At 44.5% G+C, this 23505-nt stretch overlaps 1 protein-coding gene across 2 annotated transcripts in view; it reads right to left on the reverse strand.

Moving 5' to 3' along the window:
* Positions 1-23505, reverse strand: part of MIA3 (MIA SH3 domain ER export factor 3) — an 89971-nt gene extending 66466 nt beyond the window's left edge. For both annotated transcript variants that reach the window (XM_073671897.1, XM_073671896.1), the window contains exons 1-4: positions 23255-23505; positions 19917-20050; positions 4783-4869; positions 885-4548 (exon numbers count right to left, since the gene is read on the reverse strand). In XM_073671897.1, coding sequence (XP_073527998.1) covers positions 885-4548; positions 4783-4869; positions 19917-20050; positions 23255-23387 — 4018 coding nt within the window. In that variant the 5' untranslated portion in view covers positions 23388-23505. The remainder of the gene's footprint in view (positions 1-884; positions 4549-4782; positions 4870-19916; positions 20051-23254) is intronic.

Raw genomic sequence — 23505 nt, forward strand, 5'->3', positions numbered from 1 at the left:
ACACTCTCAGGTAGGGTCTGGACAGGCTCCATGGAAAAAAGCTGTACATTATAATAGATAAAAGCTCTCATTGCAGGAGAATGACAACAGATAGGAAAAGAAAGTCAATGACAAACTTTCTTATTTTCATGCTGTCTAACTAATTAAGGCAATTTAAGAATACCCCTTTAAAATAATGTGAACAGAGCTTTACTGGTGGTCAGCCAATACTCCTAACAATCAGCCGATACTCTTAGCGATCAGCCAATACTCCTACCAATCAGCTGTCATTTCCTAGGAAAGTTGCAGGAGGTCATACCTATCTCTTGTAGAAGTAACTACTGAAGAGATTGCTACTCCGTGACAGCCTGACCACGGCAGTATGAATTTCCTTGGCCGGCAATCAGATGCCTGCATCTTTTGAGCATTTTGCGATTACTTGGCCCCCACAATGTTTTGACATCGCTATGTTCTATCCATCACATCAGGCCTAGTAATTTCTAGAGGCGCCAGCATTCAAGTGCCGGATGACGACGTTCACACTGCCATGTTCAACAGACATGGAGAACCGAAGTGGATGTCGGACCAGAGTAGTACTCATCTCTAATGTGGAGTAATCAGAATAGTCATCAGGTCATGACCAAATGTTGATGTCTACGGTCAACATAAAGTTGACCACATATGGCCAAGTCTGTAGAATTGGTAGTCCTATAAGATTTTTAAGTGGAGATATCAAGTTCTACTAACAAGAATACTTACCATGGGAATGGGCACGTGCATTTTAAAGGGATCCTACATTTTGTTGTGAAGATTAGGTAGATAGATAGATAAAGTGGATCCATATATAGTACATTTGTAATGTAGTGGATCACTAAAAACTGTAATATAGAAGAAAATATTCTCACCATTTTCCATTAAATCTTGGTCCTGGACTCCTGGAGCAAGCAAAGTACTCTCACTTAAGGCTGAATGTTTCTGTCTGAGCCTATACGAGATTTCCTGGATATCATCTAGCAAACTTGACTCCTCGTCAAACATTTCCTTCTCGGTGGCAAGGATCTCATCATTGTTTGCTTCTCTGGAATCCAAGACACTCTCAACAAAGTCAAGTATATTGCTTTCAGATGCCTCTAAGATCTGGTCCAGAGCTTTGTCGATATGATCCAGACGTACATTAACTTTCCGTGCGACTTTTAACTCAGAGTTCATGTCGTGAAACATGGCTTCCAGTCTCATGAGATTGTCAAGGCCAAGGTACTTGGTGAACAGTGTAATACGGGTTTCATCCAGATTCTCCCTCATGATAGACAGAGCGGTAATACCTTCAAGATAAGATTCCTCCTCCTGGTCATCATTCTCTAAAGGCATGGAGTCATCATGGAATGTGTCAGGAGGACTTTCAAGGTCTTCTGCATTGACTGTCTTGTCACTGGCAGAGTCAGTTTCCTGGAAAAAGTCTCCTTTGGGTGTTTTCTCATCTTCTGCTGGTGTCTCCTGTTGAGTTTCTTCTACTGTGTTCAGATTGTCATCAACATGGATTCTTTCTTCATCTTTTGTCACCATTTCCTCTTGATTTGGTTGGGTCACAGTGTTCTTTTCATCCTCAATGTTTTCTACAATGAAAGCTTTTGTGACTTCTGTGCCTTCTTCATTTTCAGATGCTGTTTCTCCAGACAGTAGGATTTTGGGCTCCGATGTCTTGACATTGTCACCAGTATCACCGTCAGATTCCAGCTTTCTAGATCGTGTGGCATTAACAGCGTTTTCATCTTCTAACAGCCCATCCTCATTTTCCTCATCCGTCTCATCTCGATTAATATTTGATGAGGGCTTAACTTCCACATGGACCTCTTTTTCTAGAACAATTTCACGATCTGATTGCGAAGGGTCTTCTTTATTAGTTCTATCGGATTGATCTGACTTTGATGGTTCTGGTCCTGTGTTGGCTGAACTTTCTGGAAGCTCTACATTTTCTGTATTTTCTTCATCTGAACCATCACCCAATTTGTGGGAGTTGCCTTCATGACTTGCAACAGGTTTATCATCTACTTGTGCTTTAGCTGCAGATTCTTCCTCTTTATCAGATCTTTGCTCTTTGTTTTCCTTTGTCTGTAGTTCTGAAATTGGTAGCTGTGCATCTTCCTCTTCTTTTGAGAGTTCAACTAAAACTTTATTACTAATAGATTCAGCATCTTCCAGATCAGGTTTACTTGTTAACACTGGGTCACTTTCATTTGATTGTCTCTCTTCAGTTTGGTCTATATTGGTTTGGGGGTTTTCGAGCTTGGACTCCACAGATATTGGAAGTTTCTCATTAATGGCTTTATTATCTCCTGTTGCCGCCTGATCTAGAATATTAGTTTTTGTGCCCACCACATTTGTCCCTTTGTTTTCTTTAGGATCTTTGCTTGGATCTTCCAATGTGTCAGTTTCTGGACCTGTAACCTCAGCATCCTCCACTGACTTGGTCGTCTCCTCTGTAGACACAGTTTTTTGTTGCTCAATTTGGGATTCTTTGGTTCCTTCCAGATCTACATTAGCAGCAAGATCAAGAGCTTCTTGTTCTCTTGTTCCTTCCAGATCTGCATTACCAGATTGATCAAGAACTTCTTGTTCTCTTGTTCCTTCCAGATCTTCATTACCAGATTGATCAAGAGCTTCTTGTTCTCTTGTTCCTTCCAGATCTGCATTACCAGCTTGTTCGAGAACTTCTGGTTCTCTTGTTCCTTCCAGATCTGCATTACCAGCCTGTTCGAGAACTTCTGGTTCTCTTGTTCCTTCCAGATCTGCATTACCAGCCTGTTCGAGAACTTCTGGTTCTCTTGTTCCTTCCAGATCTGCACTACCAGCCTGTTCGAGAACTTCTGGTTCTCTTGTTCCTTCCAGATCTGCATTACCTTTTTGATCCAGAATTTCTGGTTCTTTAGTTACCGATTCCAGATCAACGTCACTTTTGGAAGATGAAGTTTCATCAATAGAAGACAAATTAACTGAATTTTCAGATGAGCTGTTAGAAGTAATATTAACTTTTGGTTTTGTTTCCAAAGTTTGATCACCCTCAACAGCGGACAATGTTTCCTCCGCCAGTTCTTCTTCTAAAATATATAGATCATCATCAAAAGGTGGCTGAGAGTTTTCATGCCTTATACTGTTTTCCTCCATACCAAGTAAATACAAATTGTTGTCTTCTTCCAAGTCTTCAGGTAATTCTTCATCCTCCTCTTCCTCGGAATCTATTCCATCTTGATCGGTGACATCCCGTGTGTGTTCCCCACCACTAACAATGGCGAAGAAGGTGTCTCCCCATGTGGTCACTATGTTGTTTTCTTGCTTTAGAGGTGTCGCATGACCTACATCTACAGAGACCTTCACCTCATCCTCGGGAGGTGTTGTTTTTGCCTCCAGTGGGGTGCTAGAGGCAGAATCATTTTCAAAAGTCGCCTGATCAAATGGCTTCACATCAGATTCTTCGAAAGACAACAATGGAGGTTCCTTAAACTCTTCTGAAATGACCTCCTCATATTCTTCTTCATAGACTTTATACTTGGGATTGTCTTCCTCATAAAGATATTTCTCATCCATTGTAATGCTTCTGGTCTCCTCATCATTGGATACAATAGCATCGCCTGTTGAGCCAATTTTGGTCTTCAATTTCTGAACCAGTTCCTCGTCTATAAGAGTATAGGACTTAAAGTTTGTATCCTTCTCTTCAGATTCATTGGCTTCTCCCTGAGAAATGCTGTCATTTTTGGCTTTTTCACTATCTGGCACTTGTGGTGATTTTCTTTTTGTGTTTTGTGGATCATGTGCAACATTTTCTTCCTGAGAATTTTTGGAGTGACTATTTACAATGTGACTATGTACATTTTTATCTTTTGGGAAATGAACACTTTCCGTTGGATCTGTATCTGCCTGTTTGTTCAACTTCATTTTGTTTTTTGGGATTTCCAGGGGTTGTTGATTTTTTTCTTGGGATTCGGAAGTGGGCATGTCTACAGATTCTGATGCAGAATCGGAAGCAGCCAGTTTAGGATCTGAAGAAGGTGGCTCATCTGGTAATTCTCCAGTTTCTGAATCACTTACTGGTTTTTCTTTAGACCCTGGAGTTGATGGCTCTTCGGATGGTGTTCCAGATCTTATAGATGATGCCACTATTTTTGCTTCTGAAGCAGATGGCTCCTCAATGATGGTTTCTGAGTTTACACCAGGTTGGTCTTCGTTGGGTTTTTCAAGTTCTGAGTTGGAAGGATCATTTGGTGGAGTCCCAACATTTGATGTTTTTTCAGACTCTTCCAAGGTTACTCCAGACTTCAAAGGAGAAAGTTCACCTTCTTCTCCCTTAAGTTCTTCTTCTGATGCTTTATCTTCTGCACCAGAAGGTTCTTCAGAAGGTAAATCAGAAACTGAAGAGGATTTCTCCGCCGGTGGTGCTTCCATCTCTGGAGAAGGTGATCCCCCTAATAATGGTTCATTACTAGTTATGCTTCCTTTTTGTTTTTTTAAAAGTTCATCAACATCGTAACTATCGAATTTATCCCTTCCATCTTCGGAACAAACAAAATCTGTTTCCTAAAAGAAGAATAAATAATAATTATGTTGGAAAATAAATCGATAATTATTTCTAAGCAAGTACCTTGATTTGACAATAGGCTGGATAGTCATTTCAAGCACTAGGACAATGCATTTTACAAGTTTGTGATTAATTCAGGTTGAGCTGGGATTGGATTGGTTGCTATAAATCCCCCACAATATACTAATTTTCCCACTGCCTGACATTTATAATTCAAGGAGAGAAACGCTTACATCTGTCTGTAGCTCCAGCTCATCATTTTCATAAACTTGTTTAACATCTACAAGATCCTTTGGAAAGTATCCAAAGTGCGTTCCCACCTGCAAAACGAGACAGAGTGTTATTAATATACCGGATACAATACATGACAATTTCCCATCATTTCGGTAATTTGTCTCAACTTTGGACTAACCTTCCCAGAATTTCATCAAAACAACCCTGTGATCCTACCACTATGTAACATTGGCCTTTAACGTGTAACTGGTGGAAGTTTATCCTAGAAAGTACTGTGACCGGCGGCAGCATTAATCCTAGACTGTGCGGGTAACAGAGGCAGCATTTCCATTGCTCTGTGGACTGACCGGCAGCAGTGTTTACACTAGACTGTGCAGTGACCGGCGGCAGCATTTACAATAGACTGCCCAGTGACCGGCAGCAGTGTTTACACTAGACTGTGCAGTGACCGGCGGCAGCATTTACAATAGACTGCCCAGTGACCGGCAGCAGTGTTTACACTAGACTGTGCAGTGACCGGCAGCAGCATTTACAATAGACTGCCCAGTGACCGGCAGCAGTGTTTACACTAGACTGTGCAGAGACCGGCGGCAGCATTTACAATAGACTGCCCAGTGACCGGCAGCAGTGTTTACACTAGACTGTGCAGAGACCGGCGGCAGCATTTACAATAGACTGCCCAGTGACCGGCAGCAGTGTTTACACTAGACTGTGCAGAGACCGGCGGCAGCATTTACAATAGACTGCCCAGTGACCGGCAGCAGTGTTTACACTAGACTGTGCAGAGACCGGCGGCAGCATTTACAATAGACTGTGCAGTGACCGGCGGCAGCATTTACAATAGACTGCCCAGTGACCAGCAGCAGTGTTTACACTAGACTGTGCAGTGACCGGCGGCAGCATTTACAATAGACTGTGCAGTGACCGGCGGCAGCATTTACAATAGACTGCCCAGTGACCGGCAGCAGTGTTTACACTAGACTGTGCAGTGACCGGTGGCAGCATTTACAATAGACTGCCCAGTGACCGGCAGCAGTGTTTACACTAGACTGTGCAGTGACCGGCGGCAGCATTTACAATAGACTGCCCAGTGACCGGCAGCAGTGTTAACGCTAGACTGTGCAGGGACTGGCAAGAGCTTTTACAATAGACTGAAGGCTGACTGGCAGCAGCATTTACATTAGACTGAGCAGTGACCGCCAGCTGTGTTTACAATGGACTGTGCAGCGACTGGTGTGCATTTACAGAAGATATCGCAGGGACCGGCAGCAGTATTAATATTAGACTGAGCAGTGACCGGTGGCAGCGTTTAAAGTAGACTGTGCAGTGACCTGCAGGAGCATTTACACTAGATTGTTCAATAACCGGCGACAGCGTTTACACTAGACTGAGCAGTGACTGACTGCAGTGTTTACACTAGACTATGCAATGACCAGCGACAGCGTTTACACAAGATTGAGCAGTGACTGTCTGCAGTGTTTACACTAGACTATGCAATGACCAGCGACAGCGTTTACACTAGACTGAGCAGTGACTGTCTGCAGTGTTTACACTAGACTATACAATGACCAGCGACAGCGTTTACACAAGACTGAGCAGTGACTGACTGCAGTGTTTACACTAGACTATGCAATGACCAGCGACAGCGTTTACACAAGATTGAGCAGTGACTGTCTGCAGTGTTTACACTAGACTATGCAATGACCAGCGACAGCGTTTACACTAGACTGAGCAGTGACTGTCTGCAGTGTTTATACTAGACTATGCAATGACCAGAGACAGCGTTTACACTAGACTGAGCAGTGACTGTCTGCAGTGTTTACACTAGACTATGCAATGACCAGCGACAGCGTTTACACTAGACTGAGCAGTGACTGTCTGTAGTGTTTACACTAGACTATGCAATGACCAGAGACAGCGTTTACACTAGACTGAGCAGTGACTGTCTGCAGTGTTTACACTAGACTATGCAATGACCAGCGACAGCGTTTACACTAGACTGAGCAGTGACTGTCTGCAGTGTTTACACTAGACTATGCAATGACCAGCGACAGCGTTTACACTAGACTGAGCAGTGACTGTCTGCAGTGTTTACACTAGACTATGCAATGACGAGCGACAGCGTTTACACTAGACTGAGCAGTGACTGTCTGCAGTGTTTACACTAGACTATGCAATGACGAGCGACAGCGTTTACACAAGACTGAGCAGTGACTGTCTGCAGTGTTTACACTAGACTATACAATGACCAGCGACAGCGTTTACACTAGACTGAGCAGTGACTGTCTGCAGTGTTTACACTAGACTATACAATGACCAGCGACAGCGTTTACACAAGACTGAGCAGTGACTGTCTGCAGTGTTTACACTAGACTATGCAATGACCAGAGACAGCGTTTACACTAGACTGAGCAGTGACTGTCTGCAGTGTTTACACTAGACTATGCAATGACCAGCGACAGCGTTTACACTAGACTGAGCAGTGACTGTCTGCAGTGTTTACACTAGACTATGCAATGACCAGCGACAGCGTTTACACTAGACTGAGCAGTGACTGTCTGCAGTGTTTACACTAGACTATGCAATGACCAGCAACAGCGTTTACACAAGACTGAGTAGTGACTGTCTGCAGTGTTTACACTAGACTATGCAATGACCAGCGACAGCGTTTACACTAGACTGAGCAGTGACTGTCTGCAGTGTTTACACTAGACTATACAATGACCAGCGACAGCGTTTACACAAGACTGAGCAGTGACTGTCTGCAGTGTTTACACTAGACTATGCAATGACCAGCGACAGCGTTTACACTAGACTGAGCAGTGACTGTCTGCAGTGTTTATACTAGACTATGCAATGACCAGAGACAGCGTTTACACTAGACTGAGCAGTGACTGTCTGCAGTGTTTACACTAGACTATGCAATGACCAGCGACAGCGTTTACACTAGACTGAGCAGTGACTGTCTGTAGTGTTTACACTAGACTATGCAATGACCAGAGACAGCGTTTACACTAGACTGAGCAGTGACTGTCTGCAGTGTTTACACTAGACTATGCAATGACCAGCGACAGCGTTTACACTAGACTGAGCAGTGACTGTCTGTAGTGTTTACACTAGACTATGCAATGACCAGCAACAGCGCTTACACTAGACTGAGCAGTGACTGTCTGCAGTGTTTACACTAGACTATGCAATGACAGGTGGCAGTGTTTACACTAGACTGATCAGTGAATGTCTGCAGTGTTTACCCTAGACTATGCAATGACCAGCGACAGCGTTTACACTAGACTGAGCAGTGACTGTCTGCAGTGTTTACACTAGACTATGCAATGACAGGTGGCAGTGTTTACACTAGACTGAGCAATGACTGTCTGCAGTGTTTACACTAGACTATGCAATGACAGGTGGCAGTGTTTACATTAGACTGAGCAGTGACTGTCTGCAGTGTTTATACTACACTATGCAGTGACCAGTGGCAGTGTTTACACTAGACTGAGCAGTGACCAATGGCAGTGTTTACACTAGACTATGCAATGACAGGTGGCAGTGTTTACACTAGACTGAGCAGTGACTGTCTGCAGTGTTTACACTAGACTATGCAATGACAGGTGGCAGTGTTTACATTAGACTGAGCAGTGACTGTCTGCAGTGTTTATACTACACTATGCAGTGACCAGTGGCAGTGTTTACACTAGACTGAGCAGTGACTGTCTGCAGTGTTTACACTAGACTATGCAATGACAGGTGGCAGTGTTTACACTAGACTGAGCAGTGACTGTCTGCAGTGTTTACACTAGACTATGCAATGACAGGTGGCAGTGTTTACACTAGACTGAGCAGTGACTGTCTGCAGTGTTTACACTAGACTGGGTCTTTCTTCTTATACCCCAAATATACATCCCACATGTGAACAGAGACTAAACTCTCCCTGCCCCGACATCAGTTTTCATTCCCGGTATCTGATACCTTAGTAAACACCATAAACTGCTGCCATGTAGGACACTGCGCCCAGCGCCAGAGGAAGTGAAGGCTAAATATAAACCTTCATCAAGTCTTCTGATTAGACAGGAAACGGCTCTGACCGCCACAAACCACCATTATATCACTCACTAATAATAGCGTGCCGCAAGGTAAAACCAGGCCATGACCACTAGTGACCTTCATCACCCGACACCTGCACAGATCTCTCTACGGGATCCATAAGGCCTATGTAAGATGGTACTCCAGTCTACAAAAATGTAAGACTAGTGATTGTCTCCCACCAATCTCTTAGCAATAACCCCCCAGATGTGACTGGCCCGGGAGCCATTATTAGGTCATACCTGCCATGGTTAAACCATTAAAACCCCTCGATCACGACGTGCCGATGTCCAGAAGGAGACAGTCTCCCATCCTCCCATCCAGCTAATAACCCTGGCATCTAAGGGGTTAACCTGCCAGAGGATGCCCAGTTATCAATTACTGAAGGGCTCCGACCGCAATCTAATGAGAACATTGCATATTACCCACAAGATCATTCAGACGGATGTTCCACCTGCACAAAAAAAGTAAACTTTTTCGGGAAGGCGATAACGTGTGATGAGGCAATCTCCAGCTTATGTCAAACACCTTCGATGCTGCACTCGCTATTAACCGCGGCATCTAAGGGATTAACCTGAGGGATCTATAGTAATTCCGATCCCAGCAGCTGCGGACAGAGCCCGGTTCTTGTTGAAATCAATGGCGGGGGCCTAAGTAGCCATTTTTCTTTTCAGATACATTCACAAGTAGCAGTAAGAGTCCAGCTTTCTCTCGCTCGAGTCATAAGCGACCAGTGAAGGAGGTCAGAGACAGACTTTCCAACCACTATGTAGGGGTGGGAAGGAGTATGCGGCAATGTGGTTCAGACACAGCTCGAAGGCAGGTTAATGTGAGCAGATATATTGATTGGCGATCATACGTTTATCAGCCTTGATTTATGGCCCCTTTAAAAGGGTTTTCCAGTGTTGGAAAATCCCTGTCCTCCGGCTGCAGTTTTGTCTTTTATTCGTCCTTCCAGGTCCAGCGCTGAGTTTCTACCACTGCTCTCAGTTATTGTCTGCAGCGCTGATGTCTGTCACTGATCGACAGCGCAGCAGCCAAGTAATGAGCTCTAAGCAGCTCGTGCCGTCGACTCAGACGGAAACTCATCTCCTGGATTGGCTGCAGCGCTGTCGACTTGATGTCAGGGCATCAGACAATAACAGACACTGGAAGTAACATCACAGACTCAGCTCTGGACCTGGGGAGGGTGAACAAAGGGAAGATTGCTTTCAATTAAACAAACTGCAGCTGGGAGATAGGAGTTTTGCAAAACCCAACTGAATCAGGACAATGGATCACTCGGTCCCCATACAGTTTGCATCCGGAGAAGTGCTGCTGACAACGATGATTTTACCAGAGGTGGTCGGCGCACAGTAATCTAAGCTCATTGGGCCAATTATCTGCCTGTGTTAAAGGGTCTTTCGGCCTTGAGATTTCTGCGTATTTGCATCAAAATCTATGATAAAAATCTTACTGCATTTTGATGCTGCGGGAAATGATCAAGTAGATTCAGTGCGGTTAAAAATGGAATCATTTCCCTGTAAAAATGTTTACGTTTGTTCCAGTTTTGACAGATCTATGTGAACCCCAGCGATCCTGAGAACGGGGGTGTCCCAATGAATAGAGCAGTAGTGCAGATATTTGGTTACCGCTCCATTCACTTCTATGGGACCGAAGGAAACAGATACTGTACCACTGTTATTCTCATAGAAGTGAATGGAGCAGTGGTCACGCATGTGCATTTCCATTTCCATTCGTAATTTTGAGAACCCCCTTTTTTCAGGATGGCGGAGGGTCCCAGTGGTTGGATGAGCAGCGAGTATACATTTAATGGGACAAGCCCTTTATATATACGTCAGTAGAAGACACATAATGCCTTTATGCTCTTTTCATTATTTGGCCTGTAAAAGCCAATTTTTTAATGAAACGCAACTGCAAAAAATAAATATATACCGGTATATTTTTTTTAACCCCAAAATATATGCATTTAAGAAAAAGAAATTGCCCCAGAGGTGTTCATATCCTTAAAGATCCAAAAGATTATCCTGAATTTTTGGGGATTTCTACTTGAAAGCTGCAGAGGCTGCAGTCATTTCCCAGGTGAATTAATGAGATCTGTACGCCACAACCTCAATGTAAAGGGCAGCGCCAAATACTCAGAATATTGAATTTAATAGTTGTTTCTTATAAATGCCAACATTTTGGTTTGGTGTCTCCTGCATACGCCTGTACTGATCAGTAAGCTATGGCAATAACACACCAGTGTACCCAGTATACCTTTATAAAATCAATTTAATTTACACTTTTAAATTAATAGCAAACATGCCAAGAAGGGCACCGCTGTCCCGCACCGCGCCAGTGTTTTCATGGATTTATTATCTTACGTAAAGTATATTCACAAGGCACAAAGTTGGTTCCACACATTTCAAGGAAATACTTATTAAAAATTGCCAGTCAGCTCCAAAGTTTTCGAAGAGCAACAACATAATGGGCGCGACAGCAGACTCCGGAACAGACCCCTTAAATGTAAACACCAGACCTTGAATGCCATGCAGTCCTCTGATCAGACCCCTAAACAAATAGATACCTTACTTCCTAAACTAACACACACTCCTAAATAAATGCAAACAGAAGACCAAACCCTCTAAACAGACCCCAGAGCAGATCCTCAAAACTAAAACTAATAAAGACCCCAGAACAGACCCCCTAAACTAATACAGACCCTAGAACAGACACTCTAAACTAATACAGACCTCAGAGCAGATCCTCAAAACTAATACAGACCATAGAGCAGACCCCCTAAACTAATACAGACCTCAGAGCAGACCCCCACTAAACTAATACAGACCTCAGAGCAAATCCCCACTAAACTAATACAGACCTCAGAGCAGACCCCCACTAAACTAATATAGACCTCAGAGCAGACCCCCTAAACTAATACAGACCTCATAGCAGACCCCCTAAACTAATACAGACCCCAGAGCAGACCCCTAAACTAATACAGACCCCAGAGTAGATCCCCTAACTAATGCAGACCCCCTAAACGAATACAAACCGCAGACTAAACTTCTAAACTAATAAAGTTTGCAGACCAGACCCAATAAACTAATACAGAACTCAGAGCAGACCCCCTAAACTAATACAGACCCGTAAATAAATGCAGAATTCTAATTACAATCCAAATCCTTAAATAAATGCAAACAGAAGACCAAAGCCTCTAAACAGAACTCAGAGCAGACCCCCTAAACTAATACAGACCTCAGAGTAGACCCCCTAAACTAATACAGACCTCAGAGCAGATCCCCTAAACTAATGCAGACCCCTGTAACTAATACAGACCCCAGAACAGACCCCCTAAACTAATATAGACCCCGGACCAGACCCCCTAAACTAATACAGACCTTTAAATAAATAGACACCTTGCTTCCTAAACTAATACAGACTGAAAAGCGGACCCCCTAAACTAATACAGACCCCTAAATAAATGCAGAAATCTAACTACAATCCGAATACCTAAATAAGAAGACCAAACCATGTAACAGACCCCAGACAAGATCCCCTAAACTAATACAGGTCCCAGAGCAGACCCCCTAAACTAATAAAGGTCCCAGAGCAGACCCCCTAAACTAATACAGGTCCCAGAGCAGACCCCCTAAACTAATAAAGACCTCAGAGCAGACCCCCTAAACTAATACAGATCCCAGAACAGACCCCCTAAACTAATACAGGTCCCAGAACAGACCCCCTAAACTAATACAGATCCCAGAACAGACCCCTTAAACTAATACAGGTCCCAGAGCAGACCCCCTAAACTAATACAGATCCCAGAACAGACCCCCTAAACTAATACAGGTCCCAGAGCAGATCCCCTAAACTAATACAGATCCCAGAACAGACCCCCTAAACTAATACAGGTACCAGAGCTGATCCCCTAAACTAATACAGGTCTCAGAGCAGACCCCCTACACTAATACAGACCGCAGAGCAGACCCCCTAAACTAATACAGATCCCAGAACAGACCCCCTAAACTAATACAGGTCCCAGAACAGACCCCCTAAACTAATACAGATCCCAGAACAGACCCCTTAAACTAATACAGGTCCCAGAGCAGACCCCCTAAACTAATACAGATCCCAGAACAGACCCCCTAAACTAATACAGGTCCCAGAGCAGATCCCCTAAACTAATACAGATCCCAGAACAGACCCCCTAAACTAATACAGGTACCAGAGCTGATCCCCTAAACTAATACAGGTCTCAGAGCAGACCCCCTACACTAATACAGACCGCAGAGCAGACCCCCTAAACTAATACAGATCCCAGAATAGACCCCCTAAACTAATACAGATCCCAGAACAGACCCCCAAACTAATACAGGTCCCAGAGCAGACCACCTAAACTAATACAGATCCCAGAACAGACCCCCTAAACTAATACAGGTCCCAGAGCAGATCCCCTAAACTAATACAGATCCCAGAACAGACACCCTAAACTAATACAGGTCCCAGAGCAAGACCCCCTAAACTAATACAGACCTCAGAGCGGACCCCCTAAAATAATACAGATCCCAGAACAGACCCCCTAAAATAATACAGATCCCAGAACAGACCCCCTAAACTAATACAGGTCTCAGAGCAGACCCCCTAAACTAATACAGACCTCAGAGCAGACCCCCTAAACTAATACAGACCTCAGAGCAGACCCCCTAAACTAATACAGACCTCAGAGCAGACCCCCTAAACTAATACAGATCCCAGAACAGGCCCCCTAAACTAATACAGATCCCAGAACAGACCCCCTAAACTAATACAGACCTCAAAGAGGATCCCCTAAACTAATACAGACCCCAGAGCAGACCCCCTAAACTAATACAGATCCTCAGAGCAGACCCCCTAAACTAATACAGGTCCTCAGAGCAGACCCCCTAAACTAATACAGACCTCAAAGCAGACCCCCTAAACTAATACAGATCCAAGAACAGACCCCCCTAAACTAATACAGATACCAGAGCAGATCCCCTAAACTAATACAGACCTCAGAGGAGACCCCCTAAGCTAATACAGATCCCAGAACAGACCTCCTATACTAATACAGTTCCCAGAGCGGATCCCCTAAACTAAAAGAGACCTCAAAGCAGACCCCCTAAACTAATACAGATCCCAGAGCAGACCCCCTAAACTAATACAGACCTCAGAGCAGACGCCTAAACTAATACAGACCTCAGAACAGACCTAATACAGATCCCAGAGCAGACCCCCTAAACTAATACAGATCCAGAGCAGACCCCCTAAACTAATACAGACCTCAGAGCAAACCCCCCTAAAATAATACAGACCTCAGAGCAGATCCCATAAACTAATACAGACCTCAGAGAGGATCCCCTAAACTAATACAGGTCCCAGAGCAGACCCCCTAAACTAATACAGATCCCAGAACAGACCCCCTAAATTAATACAGACCTCAGAGAGGATCCCCTAAACTAATACAGATCCAGAGCAGACCCCCTAAACTAATACAGACCTCAGAGCAAACCCCCTAAAATAATACAGGTCCTCACAGCAGACCCCCTACACAAATACAGACCCCAGAGCAGACCCCCTAAACTAATACAGATCCCAGAACAGCCCCCCTAAACTAATACAGGTCCCAGAGCAGATCCCCTAAACTAATACAGACCTCAGAGCAGACCCCTTAAACTAACACAGATCCCAGAACAGACCCCCTAAACTAATACAGATCCCAGAGCAGACCCCCTAAACTAATACAGGTCCCAGAGCAGACCCCCTAAACTAATACAGACCTCAGAGCAGATCCCCTAAACTAATACAGACCTCAGAGAGGATCCCCTAAACTAATACAGGTCCCAGAGCAGACCCCCTAAACTAATACAGACTTCAGAGCAGACCCCCTAAACTAATACAGATCCCGGAACAGACCCCCCTAAACTAATACAAATCCCAGAACAGACCCCCTAAACTAATACAGACCTCAGAGTGGATCCCCTAAACTAATACAGATCCCAGAGCAGACCCCCTAAACTAATATAGGTCCTCAGAGCAGACCCCCTAAACTAATACAGACCTCAGAGCAGACCCCCTAAACTAATACAGATCCCAGAACAGCCCCCCTAAACTAATACAGATCCCAGAACAGCCCCCCTAAACTAATACAGGTCCCAGAGCAGATCCCCTAAACTAATACAGACCTCAGAGCAGACCCCTTAAACTAATACAGATCCCAGAACAGACCCCCTAAACTAATACAGATCCCAGAACAGACCCCCTAAATTAATACAGACCTCAGAGAGGATCCCCTAAACTAATACAGATCCAAGAGCAGAGCCCCTAAGCTAATACAGGTCCTCACAGCAGACCCCCTACACAAATACAGACCCCAGAGCAGACCCCCTAAACTAATACAGATCCCAGAACAGCCCCCCTAAACTAATACAGGTCCCAGAGCAGATCCCCTAAACTAATACAGACCTCAGAGCAGACCCCTTAAACTAATACAGATCCCAGAACAGACCCCCTAAACTAATACAGATCCCAGAGCAGACCCCCTAAACTAATACAGACCTCAGAGCAGACCACCTAAACTAATACAGACCTCAGAGCAGACATAATACAGATCACAAAGCAGACCCCCTAAACTAATACAGGTCCCAGAGCAGACCCCCTAAACTAATACAGACCTCAGAGCAGATCCCCTAAACTAATACAGACCTCAGAGAGGATCCCCTAAACTAATACAGGTCCCAGAGCAGACCCCCTAAACTAATACAGACTTCAGAGCAGACCCCCTAAACTAATACAGATCCCAGAACAGACCCCCTAAACTAATACAAATCCCAGAACAGACCCCCTAAACTAATACAGACCTCAGAGAGGATCCCCTAAACTAATACAGATCCCAGAGCAGACCCCCTAAACTAATATAGGTCCTCAGAGCAGACCCCCTAAACTAATACAGACCTCAGAGCAGACGCCCTAAACTAATACAGATCCCAGAACAGACCCCCTAAACTAATACAGGTCCCAGAACAGACCCCCTAAACTAATACAGATCCCAGAACAGACCCCTTAAACTAATACAGGTCCCAGAGCAGACCCCCTAAACTAATACAGATCCCAGAACAGACCCCTTAAACTAATACAGGTCCCAGAGCAAGACCCCCTAAACTAATACAGACCTCAGAGCGGACCCCCTAAACTAATACAGATCCCAGAACAGACCCCCTAAACTAATACAGACCTCAAAGCAGACCCCCTAAACTAATACAGATCCCAGAACAGGCCCCCTAAACTAATACAGATCCCAGAACAGACCCCCTAAACTAATACCGACCCCATAGCAGACCCCCTAAACTAATACAGACCCCAGAGCAGACCCCTAAACTAATACAGACCCCAGAGTAGATCCCCTAACTAATGCAGACCCCCTAAACGAATACAAACCGCAGACTAAACTTCTAAACTAATAAAGTCAGCAGACCAGACCCAATAAACTAATACAGAACTCAGAGCAGACCCACTAAACTAATACAGACCCGTAAATAAATGCAGAATTCTAATTACAATCCAAATCCTTAAATAAATGCAAACAGAAGACCAAAGCCTCTAAACAGAACTCAGAGCAGACCCCCTAAACTAATACAAACCTCAGAGTAGACCCCCTAAACTAATACAGACCTCAGAGCAGACCCCCTAAACTAACAAAGAAGTCAGAGCAGATCCCCTAAACTAATGCAGACCCCTGTAACTAATACAGACCCCAGAAGAGACCCCCTAAACTAATATAGACCCCGGACCAGACCCCCTAAACTAATACAGACCTTTAAATAAATAGACACCTTGCTTCCTAAACTAATACAGACTGCAAAGCGGACCCCCTAAACTAATACAGACCCCTAAATAAATGCAGAAATCTAACTCCAATCCGAATACCTAAATAAGAAGACCAAACCATGTAACAGACCCCAGACAAGATCCCCTAAACTAATACAGGTCCCAGAGCAGACCCCCTAAATTAATAAAGGTCCCAGAGCAGACCCCCTAAACTAATACAGGTCCCAGAGCAGACCCCCTAAACTAATAAAGACCTCAGAGCAGACCCCCTAAACTAATACAGATCCCAGAACAGACCCCCTAAACTAATACAGGTCCCAGAGCAGACCCCCTAAACTAATACAGATCCCAGAACAGACCCCTTAAACTAATACAGGTCCCAGAGCAGACCCCCTAAACTAATACAGATCCCAGAACAGACCCCCTAAACTAATACAGGTCCCAGAGCAGATCCCCTAAACTAATACAGATCCCAGAACAGACCCCCTAAACTAATACAGGTACCAGAGCAGATCCCCTAAACTAATACAGGTCTCAGAGCAGACCCCCTAAACTAATACAGACCGCAGAGCAGACCCCCTAAACTAATACAGATCCCAGAATAGACCCCCTAAACTAATACAGATCCCAGAACAGACCCCCAAACTAATACAGGTCCCAGAGCAGACCACCTAAACTAATACAGATCCCAGAACAGACCCCCTAAACTAATACAGGTCCCAGAGCAGATCCCCTAAACTAATACAGATCCCAGAACAGACCCCCTAAACTAATACAGGTCCCAGAGCAAGACCCCCTAAACTAATACAGACCTCAGAGCGGACCCCCTAAACTAATACAGATCCCAGAACAGACCCCCTAAAATAATACAGATCCCAGAACAGACCCCCTAAACTAATACAGGTCTCAGAGCAGACCCCCTAAACTAATACAGACCTCAGAGCAGACCCCCTAAACTAATACAGACCTCAGAGCAGACCCCCTAAACTAATACAGATCCCAGAACAGGCCCCCTAAACTAATACAGATCCCAGAACAGACCCCCTAAACTAATACAGACCTCAGAGAGGATCCCCTAAACTAATACAGACCCCAGAGCAGACCCCCTAAACTAATACAGGTCCTCAGAGCAGACCCCCTAAACTAATACAGGTCCTCAGAGCAGACCCCCTAAACTAATACAGACCTCAAAGCAGACCCCCTAAACTAATACAGATCCAAGAACAGACCCCCTAAACTAATACAGACCTCAGAGAGGATCCCCTAAACTAATACAGACCCCAGAGCAGACCCCCTAAACTAATACAGGTCCTCAGAGCAGACCCCCTAAACTAATACAGGTCCTCAGAGCAGACCCCCTAAACTAATACAGACCTCAAAGCAGACCCCCTAAACTAATACAGATCCAAGAACAGACCCCCCTAAACTAATACAGGTACCAGAGCAGATCCCCTAAACTAATACAGACCTCAAAGGAGACCCCCTAAGCTAATACAGATCCCAGAACAGACCTCCTAAACTAATACAGGTCCCAGAGAGGATCCCCTAAAGTAAAAGAGACCTCAGAGCAGACCCCCTAAACTAATACAGATCCCAGAGCAGACCCCCTAAACTAATACAGATCCCAGAGCAGACCCCCTAAACTAATACAGACCTCAGAGCAGACCCCTAAACTAATACAGACCTCAGAACAGACCTAATACAGATCCCAGAGCACACCCCTTAAACTAATACAGATCCAGAGCAGACCCCCTAAACTAATACAGACCTCAGAGCAAACCCCCTAAAATAATACAGACCTCAGAGCAGATCCCATAAACTAATACAGACCTCAGAGAGGATCCCCTAAACTAATACAGGTCCCAGAGCAGACCCCCTAAACTAATACAGATCCCAGAACAGACCCCCTAAACTAATACAGACCTCAGAGCAGTCCCCCTAAACTAATACAGACCTCAGAACAGGCCTAATACAGATCCCAGAGCAGACCCCCTAAACTAATACAGATCCAGAGCAGACCCCCTAAACTAATAGAGAACTCAGAGCAAACCCCCTAAAATAATAAAGACCTCAGAGCAGATCCCCTAAACTAATACAGACCTCAGAGAGGATCCCCTAAACTAATACAGGTCCCAGAGCAGAACCCCTAAACTAATACAGATCCCAGAACAGACCCCCTAAACTAATACAGATCCCAGAACAGACCCCCTAAACTAATACAGACCTCAGAGAGGATCCCCTAAACTAATACAGATCCCAGAGCAGACCCCCTAAGCTAATACAGGTCCTCAGAGCACACCCCCTACACTAATACAGACCCCAGAGCAGACCCCCTAAACTAATACAGGTCCCAGAGCAGACCCCCTAAACTAATACAGATCCCAGAACAGACCCCCTAAACTAATACAGGTCCCAGAGCAGATCCCCTAAACTAATACAGACCTCAGAGCAGACCCCTTAAACTAATGCAGATCCCAGAACAGACGCCCTAAACTAATACAGATCCCAGAGCAGACCCCCTAAACTAATACAGGTCCCAGAGCAGATCCCATAAACTAATACAGACCTCAGAGCAGACCCCCTAAACTAATACAGATCCCAGAACAGACCCCCTAAACTAATACAGGTCCCAGAGCAGATCCCCTAAACTAATACAGGTCCCAGAGCAGACCCCCTAAACTAATACAGACACCATAAACTAATATGGATCCCAGACCCCCTAAACTAATACAGACCACTTAAAGTAGTTCAGGCCTTGAAAACAAATACAAACCTCAGATCCCCTAAATAAACACGGACCCCCACAACTAAATACAAAGCCCAGAGTCGCCTCCCCTCGTTCCTGCCCTCCCGGTGCCATCACGGTCAGTCCTTGTACTATGGTGCTGTCTGTGGTGACAGGAAGCAGAATCCATCTAGAATGCAGCGTCTGGCAGACTTGTTAGCTCGTCCAGATCTCCCTTTTTAAGGAAGTCTGCCATTACTTGTGGAGCCTTCATCAATATGGAGCACCATTATGACACAAAAACACCATTATTCAATTAGTAAGTCTTCCCCCATATGTCCTTCACCCTCGGCCAAGGACTCCGCATGTCAGGCAGCTCAATCATTCCTTTACAGTCAGACACCAAGGCCAGGCTTCATCTCCTCACTAGGCCTCGTTTCCATGGAAATCACTAAGCCAAAAAGAACTGCACAGTGATAACAGATGGTTACTTACACTTCCTGCCCAAAGGTCCATCGATCTCCCCATTAACATGTAGTAGACATATATTGTTTCATCCTTTTTAATATTCACAAAACGACAGTCCGGCCCCGTGAAATCTTGTATGGCTTTACCCCTGCACATTAATTCTGGGGAAAGAGCGGAAAAGAATGGAAATAAATAACATTATCTATCTATCTATCTATCTATCTATATATTTTATATATATATATCTATATGTGTATATCTATATATCTATACGGTATATATATATATATATATATATATATACGGTACACACACAAATCTATATATTCATCTTCGTCATCTATAGATATATGTACACACAAATCTATATATCCATCTATGTCATAAATAAATATATATACATGTATACACACACATACATACATATCTATGTGTATATATATATATATATATATATATTTATATAATATGACTTCACATCATACACGATACCCATTTCTCCCGTACGCATTAGACGCCCGCTGTAGGGTAGGGGCTTATACACACAGCCATATTATATGGAGCTGTCTTAGGACTTCCATAGGCGTACATGGGGACTCTACTAAAGCACTGACTCTAGAATCTAGAAAAGATCATTTTGGTACTGTACGTGCCTAACAAAGCCAGTATGGCCTCCACATATGCCCAACAGAACCTATACAGGCTCCGGTCCCTTGTGCAGCAACCCTATGAGCCAATGCACACAACATATTATGGATCCACATTGTATGACTCCGTAACATGGTGCCCATACACTCCTACGGGCTCAATCTGCACTAAAATAATTGTAGCGTTCCCTCTTGCTTGCAGTATTAGACGTTGTGCTTGTAGGACAGAATACAGTGTCTCATGGATTGCCTACTATTTCATATTGCGGATATGTAAGGACTCGGCATGCTGCTGTAGAGAAAGAAGTGCTCTGTCTATGGTCATGTAATCCTTTAATGTATGATCATTGAGGGTCTCAGAAGGGTCCTAGAGGCAGAGCTCAAAACCCCACCAAACTAGTATGAGTGACCTAACCAACAATGTTAAATACTCGGAGAACCCCTTTAAAGATGGCCTGTCACTTGTCAAAAATATCTATTTTTTAATGGTGTAAATAAATGCCGCTATTCTCTTGAATCCGGCGTTGTTTTTCTTTTGTCCCTGCGTCTCTCTATTCCTGAGATATGGCCCTTTCTTCCCTGTGTGTAAATCTAAGATTTTAAGCCAAGGAGGTGGGGTCTTCCACAAGGCACCACTGATGACCACACCCAGTTGGCTAAAAAAATACTAGATTTACGCGCAGAGAAGAAGTGGACATATCTCAGGAATAGAGAGGCGCAGGAACGAAAGAAAAACAACGCCGGATTCAAGAGAACGGCGGCATTTACACCAGATAAAAATGTACATATTTATGGCAAGTGACAGGTCCTCATTAAATTAGAATAGACATCAAATGTAGAGTAAAGAACGTAAATTTTATTTGCAACACCAGGAAAAAAAATCCACAATCGTCTAGGGCACTGTAGTCGTGTTACGTCACGATGGAGGCCACAACTTTTCATTGCAATTGTCACACAAAAAGTGGCAGGGGAAGGAGAAAAATGTCCTCAGCTTATCAGTGCAGGGCAACTTTTCGGGATTTTCCTGTTCTCTAAAAGCACCTTTAATAAATACAGTCCACGATGAAACGCTTTCTCCGGAGCTGCGCTCGGAGTGCAGGGGTCAAGTCAATATTTGCACTGCCGCGGTTCAGATGCAGCGAGTTATCTGTACATTTTATGAGTTTCTTCCAGAAATGAATATATGTTGTAACTATCTCCGGTTTGGGAGGGTGCGGTGTCACCGTTTTGCGCAATTATACAAACAGGAGCAGGGGCGGACACACCATCAGGGCAACCTGGGCAGCTACACAGGGCCCCAGAGCTGGGGGAGCCACCTCCAAAAAGGCAAAAACCTTCTGTCACAGACACATTATTGGACTGTAATGTTTCCGCACAGTGGCCCTCTTCAGTCTGTTTGTGCCCCTGAGAAGGCCATGCAAATTTGCAGGACGCTGGTCCAGCAGCCATGTCAGTATTCCGTGGCCAAGAGCCCTATGGACCTCGTCCTACCAGCGGCATCTGTGGTACCCTATCTCATTAGTAAGCCCGTTTACATCATTTTTTGATAAAGTAGTGCCGGCCCTACTAATCAGAAGGGGAGCCAGGATGCCGTAGGTAGTAGGTTTCCAGCTCTCCTATCTGGTGACCTCAGACTACCAACTTTCCAATCTTTTCGCTCAACTCTATCATCCAGATACTTTAGCTTAATTCATCATTTGTCACTTTTCAAAATGTTGCAAAAGTTTTGCGCTTTTGTACTCCAGTGCAAAATTGGTCTCATCTCTGTTTTTTTATGCAGTTCAGAATTTAGGTGAAACTAGTGAGCAAAAAAAATAAATAAATCTTTGAATATATGCAAAATTCAAACACCGTGCGCAATATAGAAGAATTGAAATATAGGGGGAAAAAAACGTGGATAATCAGCGCTGCTGGTAAATAGGAATGTAAATCCAGGATACACAATTATATGATTGCGCTGTTATTTGTCGACGCGTTTCGAAGTTTCCATACTTCCTCAGGAGATAACCTTGAAGAATGAAAACTGCGAAACGCGTCGACAAATAAAACCACAGGATTTACCTTCCTACTGACCAGCAGCGCGGATTATCCACGTTTTCCCCCCTTTTTTTACACTTTACTGGTGGGATAACCTATGGACCTGCAGCAGCTGTAATTCTATGCCTCTATATTGCTGTGTGAACACAACTCTACCAGGTTAACAAAACCTTTTTTACCTTTTTAATCAGGTAAGACCCTATTTGCGCTTTTGCGCTCTCCTGCTCCTGTATTATATTGATGAATTTGGTGCAAAAATCCACAAGTGTAAAAAAAAAAAGAACAAGAAACAAATAAATGATGAGTCAGCCCTAGATATACTAGAAATACGCTTGTTTTGTCGCCATGGATGCTCCGCTTATCAGCAGTATTAACCCATCTCTGATGATCTTAAAGGAGAACTGCTCCAAATTAGAAACAAAGTCTAACACTGGAGTGATAGGTGGAGAAGTCATCCAATGCAACAGTGTCCAAGTGTTATCAGAGTCCAAGTGTGCCAGGTGATAGCTGCAGTCATAAAGACATAAAAGTGCAGCACAACAGTGCCACAAGTCTCAGGAGTGAGCTATGGGGGGGTGTTTTGGGGGTGGGGGTTGTGAGTGCCCCTCTCCACACCCCTCCAGACCCTCTGATCCCCCCTCCCCCCCACAGAGATAGAATGTAACAATCCCCTGTACTCACTGCTACATTCGGGGTCTGCGCAGCGCTTCCTCTCTGAGAACCTCCTGTCCTGGGCTGCGCTGCTGCTGAGCAATGGGAGCAGGGGCGGCCAGAGCAGGAGCAGGAGGCAGATGGGGGCTCTGGCTGCAGCCATGTCAGCAGCAGGGTGGCAGTGTCCTGTACATGGAGGGGAAAGGAGGAGAGAGCATGAGCAGAGAGAGGCAGACACGTCAGCAGGAGACAGCAAGGCAAGGAGCTGGAGGAGGAGACTG

Source organism: Phyllobates terribilis, unplaced genomic scaffold (assembly GCF_046119375.1).
Source record: "Phyllobates terribilis strain yellow unplaced genomic scaffold, ASM4611937v1 Scaffold_3__8_contigs__length_932513732, whole genome shotgun sequence".
In the NCBI taxonomy this organism is placed as follows: Eukaryota; Metazoa; Chordata; class Amphibia; order Anura; family Dendrobatidae; genus Phyllobates; species Phyllobates terribilis.